Source organism: Ailuropoda melanoleuca, chromosome 2 (genome assembly GCF_002007445.2).
Source record: "Ailuropoda melanoleuca isolate Jingjing chromosome 2, ASM200744v2, whole genome shotgun sequence".
Taxonomy (NCBI): domain Eukaryota; kingdom Metazoa; phylum Chordata; class Mammalia; order Carnivora; family Ursidae; genus Ailuropoda; species Ailuropoda melanoleuca.
The window spans coordinates 150251449-150257448 of record NC_048219.1 but is presented as its reverse complement, the minus strand read 5'-3'; the positions used below and the strand labels follow the sequence as shown (position 1 = coordinate 150257448).

General features: G+C 39.2%; 1 protein-coding gene across 2 annotated transcripts in view; it reads left to right on the top strand.

Annotated features, from left to right (window-relative positions):
• The first annotated feature begins 85 nt into the window (after nt 1-85).
• NCKAP1 (NCK associated protein 1) overlaps nt 86-6000 on the top strand; it is a 107316-nt gene continuing 101401 nt past the window's right edge. The window contains exon 1 of one of the 2 annotated variants that reach the window (XM_034654822.1): nt 86-507. In XM_034654822.1, coding sequence (XP_034510713.1) covers nt 400-507 — 108 coding nt within the window. In that variant the 5' untranslated portion in view covers nt 86-399. The remainder of the gene's footprint in view (nt 508-6000) is intronic. The other variant, XM_034654823.1, reaches the window with a different exon arrangement.

The window sequence follows — 6000 nt, the reverse complement described above, 5'->3', positions numbered from 1 at the left end:
AGAAGCTGCCTCGTTCTCAGCCGCCGGAGACGCCGCCGCCGCCGCCACACCTAGTGTAGGAGCCGGGGAAGGCGGCTCGGTGGGGGGCTGGGGCGGAGAGCGCCGGGGGTGGGGACGGAAGGGCGGCGGGCGGAAGGCAGGAGGCTGCCGGGGCGGGCTGCTGCGGGGGAAGGGACCCTGAGGCGTCTGCCGCGGTTCGCTCTGTCACCCGCGTGGGATTGGGGCGCAGGGGTCATGGGCGCTCTCCCCTGAGACGGAGGTCGCGGGCTGGGGGGAGGAGGGCCCGAGAGAGGCTGACGCGGAGGCCGCGGGCCGGTGACTGGGCGCGAGGCGGCCGGCGGCGGCGGCGGCACCGGCACCACCACCACCACCACCACCAGCACCACCACCACCACCACCATGTCGCGCTCCGTGCTGCAGCCTAGTCAGCAGAAGCTGGCGGAGAAGCTCACCATCCTCAACGACCGGGGCGTCGGCATGCTGACTCGCCTCTACAACATCAAAAAGGTGCGCACGGGCCGGCGAGGCCGCGGTGGGGGCGGCGGGAGAGAACCGGGGGTGGGGGGCAGCGGGCGGCGCCCACGGCAGAAATCACGGCAGTGCCGCGTCAGGCCCGGCCCGGGGTCGCTGAGATGCGCCGCGGCCTAATGCGGAGTCCCGGCGCCTCCCCCGGTGGCTAGCTGGCCGGCCGGAGGCAGAGAGAAGCCATTTCCCCGCTCCCAGCGGTGGGATCCGGCCGGGCCGGCACAGGGAGAGGGGCGCCGCTGCCGCCCCCTCCTCTGCGCCCCCGCCCCCGGAACGGGGTCAACAGGAAAGGGAGGGTAGAGGGTGGGCAAGATGGGGGCGGGGAGAGCATAGGAAAACTTGGGTGTTCATAACTGAGGCTGAGTGGTAGGAATCTGGAGGAGATGGTAGCAGTTTTTTCTCAGTTTTTGGTTTGTGAATGTGGGAAGGGAATTGCTAATCAGGATGAACCCCGCATCTCTACTCGCCACTTTATTTTAGATTGCTAAATAAAAGTCGTTTGAGAGCATGCTGACAATTGAATTATTTCGAGGGTGGAGAGGAGAGGGAAGTGAGGGTGGAACCAATTTTCTTCTGAAATACTTCTGGGCTGTGAGTCACTAGAACAGGAATAACAACCTTCTCTCCCATCCCTCTTTACTCCTCCTCGTCTTAGTTTTTCCAACCTTTATAGTGCCGAAACACCGTTTCTTAAAGTTCGGTATCGGTACAAAATTAAAACTGTAAATATGTTGCTATTATTGCTGGTTTATAACATAAAAGAAAAATTTGCTTAGTTGTAGCTAATAGGCCCATTGAAAGTCTTTAAATGGCTTCAACAGATGAAGAAATGGAAGGCTGAGTTGGAGTTAAGAAAAATAGATGTAAAGATAGAGTATTACTTTATCTTAAGGGAAAACGAACCAAAATTTTTTTCCTTTTAAGGCAAGGTTAGTAAGTTTCACAGAACTTGGTAAAGGGAAAATTAAAGAGATTTTTGGGTACAATCTACATCCTTTGAGTTTCCAATGTGTATTTGATGTCATGTCTTCATAATTATTTTTGTTGGCCTTTTAATATATCATGAGTATTTCCCTTAGCTTGACTATAGTAGAATTATAACGTGTGTAAATTAGGGCTGCTGAAGAAATACTTTTTTTTGAAGTCCATATAATGAGGTTCAAGTATAAAACGGATTTATTCCAACAATTTGTTGTAGCTATTGAAATTTTAAAGGAGAAGACTGTCCTGGCTTAATAGTGATAGATTTTGGATAAGGATAATTTATGTTCGAGTTGCTTACCTGAAAGATTAGTTTGCCTCTAAGCACAGTAAAATCTGGAGAGTAACTGCAACATGTCTGTTCAGTTTGTTACATCTTATGTGGCAGGAGCTCAGTATCATTACAAAGAAGCTCTCTGCATTTACCAAACAGCCTCGGTTATAAATTTATGTAGTTGCAAAGAACTTAATTTTGGTAGTATTACTTACAGGTTGTATTGACCCGAACTTTTTTGTGAGATTATGCTTCTTAACAAACTTTGAACTTGGTTCCTGTATGAACTTTGTCCAAAAAAACGGGCAAGTCAAGCAGTACTAAAAATTACTAGACCTGTGGTATTGTGGTTTTGATGGTTTTCAGAAGAGGAAGTGAGAGTAACATCAAAAGTGATTTGGCTTTTTGGCACAATTCCTTTTTAAGCATGCATTTAAACATTTTTATGGTATAAATACAACCAAACGTTACCCATTTCACCTTCATAAAGTACATAAGATTAAACTAAATTTTAAACGTTTCAACTCTTATTCAGTTCACAGCCTTAAAAGCGTATTTTTTCACTTCGTGTTTTGAGAAACTTTAGGCTCTTGTGTTACTGAGCTAGTGAAATTTAAAATGAGTTGAACATGATTATTACATCCAAGTGTCAGATATTTTTGAGTTATTGAAATGTTATATTTCAGCACTTAACACACAGAGTTTATTGAGAAATATTTTGTCTCCCTTGCCTGGTTGTGAGTTCCCTCTGGGCAGGGAGAGTGTTACTCATTTTTGAATTGGGAATACTCAGGGCCTTTACCTGGTCCTCGAAGTCTTTTTGGTTGAGTCTTGTTGAATGGATGAGTACACAATTTATGATGCATATGTATTTAACATATGAGTGTGTATTTAATCTTGGTCTAGTTTTAATAATAGCTTTTGGTTTGCTCTCCTTGTGTAATTTTGCATACAAATGCATCAGATAGATTTTGAATCTTTTAGTCTATAGAGTTGTCTATAAGACTGGCGTATCTTCCTGGCTGGCTAGGGATTGAAACATTTGTTCAAAAATCTTGCCAAAAAAAGTGAGTAAGATTCATTCACCATGTGTTTATAAGGTTCATGCAGTCTGCATTTTTATGACAGTATGAGCTACCTAATCTTTTCAATCCCAATCTCTTACAGTCCTCAAAAAAAAAAAAAAAAACCACAAAAAAACCTTCCACTACATAATACATGTCTACCAATCAGTTACCACATTTTTATTAATGCATATGTGGATTTGATTGTCAGATCCGATTGCTCTGTTTCAGGTGGAAGTCTGCATGGAAATATTTTAGTGAGCATATACAATGAAAATACTTAAGTGACCTGAGTAAAATAACTTTGTAAGTTACTGTAATCAAAAATAATATGCTTTTGGGGCGCCTGGGTGGCACAGCGGTTGGGCGTCTGCCTTCGGCTCAGGGCGTGATCCCGGCATTACGGGATCGGAGCCCCACATCAGGCTCTTCCGCTATGAGCCTGCTTCTTCCTCTCCCACTCCCCCTGCTTGTGTTCCCTCTCTCCCTGGCTGTCTCTATCTCTGTTGAATAAATAAAATCTTTAAAAAAAAAAATAATAATATGCTTTAATGCTTATTACAGGAGTGTAACATGATTGTTGAAAATGTTTTGCTTTTTTAAAGAAAATTTCATCAGTTGAAAAATTTTTGAGATCTTAATATGTACAGATTATGGAAATTTTAAGGGATTTGTAGACGCATCAGGAATGTGGAACACATGAAGGAGGATTTTAGGGAAAAGACATGAAGGTGGTAGGTAGTTTTACTTTAAATTTGTTTCTTGAATCCTTAAAAATTCTGTTTTTTATTGAAAATATGTCATTTTCCAGACCTGATAATACTACTCACTTATATGTTGATTTTTAACATTTTCCAAGCTACTTTTATATCTGTTACTGTGGCATGGCAGGCAGTGTGGTTGTGGCAGTGTGGTTGTGGAAGTGGAGTACTGGGCCAGGGTTTAGGAGACCTGTATTATAGTCTTCAGTCTGTCACAAAGAGTTTTGTAACATTGGGAGGTGTCTTGACTTCCCTGAACTTCATTTTGTCCTCATCTGTAAAACAGGGGAAAATTAACTGTAAAAGGAATGCTAAAGTCCATTCTAGCTCTGATTATCTTATCTTTACAAGTAGAAGTCATAGCCCATTTTAAATAGTAACTGAACTCAGTTTAGTTTTCTATAATACAGAGATGGTAGTCCCATCTCTGCCTACATCATGGGATTGTTTATGACGATAAAAGACAATAACAGTGTGAAAATAGTTTAAAACTTCTGTGAATGTAAGATAGTATTTATTTAGGAGTCTCAGCAACTTTTTGGGGCAACCTTTGTTTTTTCAAAATTTTACTGCTATTAGCAAACACATTCACAAATACCAAAACATTTTTGCTAAGTTCAGAAAATATATCTATTTGGTTTTTTGTTTCCTCTCTTTTTCCTACCTGTCACCTGCGTGAACTTGATAATTCTGTACCAAAAAGGTTTCAGTTAATGCTTGCATAATTTTTCTTGTTACTTTATTGCCTTAATTCTAAAGGACAAAAGAAGACCCACCCAGCTATTGCAAACTTTTTTTTGAATGGCATCTGTTTGCAAGTTTCAATGCACTTGCACTTGTTTTAAAAAAAAAATTTCTCATTAGAGGCTATTTTTCCTTTTTTTCATAGTCTTTTCCCCATGATTTTGGATATATTTATTTTATGAGGAAAAAATGAGTAGAATAGCAGTGTAAAAAAATTGAAGGTCCTTAGCTAGTATCTGCTTATTTAATGGAGGGTGAAAAAAGGGTGTGTGGGAAGGGTGCAGTGCAAGGTAAAGGGAGGGAACCAGGTTTAGTTTTCTCTTTCAGTGTTGTTTCTCTTCATTTAGGGCGTTATTTTGTCTGTTCCTCAATCAGGAGCAGAAACATGCTCCAAAGATGGGTTTGTAGCAAATTGTAGTCTAGTAAGTATTATTATTAGGAGATTTTTTTCTCCCCGTTGGGTTTTCATTATTAGGAGCCTTAAACATGGTTAGAAGGAAACATCACTCCATAAATCTGAATTAAATAATATATATTATTTATTTAAACAGATCCTCTCATGTCCATTTGTAACTTTATTTTTCAGGAAAGCTGCTTGTAAAAATGAGGATTTGATAATTTTTTTTTCTTGTTATGTTGGATGGTAGGCTGAGGAGATAAAGATCACTGAAAAATACTTAGGAAAAAATTATTTTTATTTTTTCAAGTGGCAGTGGTAGATTATCCTTTGTGGACTTGTTAAATAACTTGTCAATATTAAGCATTTTTAATTTGTACAGAAGGAATACATGTTTATTTTTAAATTTTTTTATTTTTTTATTTTATTTTATTTTTTTTTTTTTTTAAAGATTTTATTTATTCNGGATTTGATAATTTTTTTTTCTTGTTATGTTGGATGGTAGGCTGAGGAGATAAAGATCACTGAAAAATACTTAGGAAAAAATTATTTTTATTTTTTCAAGTGGCAGTGGTAGATTATCCTTTGTGGACTTGTTAAATAACTTGTCAATATTAAGCATTTTTAATTTGTACAGAAGGAATACATGTTTATTTTTAAATTTTTTTATTTTTTTAATAATAAGGAATACATGTTTATTATCAGAAACTCAAACATAAGAGAATTGTGTTACTTCAGAAATTCTTTGCCTGCCCTTCTCCCACTTTTAAAAATAAGCCTTATATGCTTACATCCTTTTCTGTACAAATGCTAACATATGTGCATGCATATTTTATTATATTTTGATTAAATTACTCTTCACAAAAATTGAAGCAGCATAGTGCAGTTTACATATAAATGAAATTAGGGCCCTTAATCTATTGCTTGTATACTTACACTGTAAGAAAATTTTAAAGGAATGAACATACTTAGCTAGCTATATCCAATATGTAAAAAATGAGGAAGCCCGGATGAAAAAGTCTGTCAGGGTTGGAAGTTCTTGTCCTTGCTGGTTATGATGATTGAAAATCTGATCCATATTCTTGTTTGATAATTTCCTAGGAATTGTTCGCATTAAGTTAAATTCCAGCAGAAATTTTGGGTCAGCTCCAGTAGTTGTATACTTAAATGCTACTAGAACTAAAAAGTTTCATCTCTTTATTTTCCAGTAAAAATAATGTGTAATGAAATTAATGTTAGCTGCCATTTTATTGA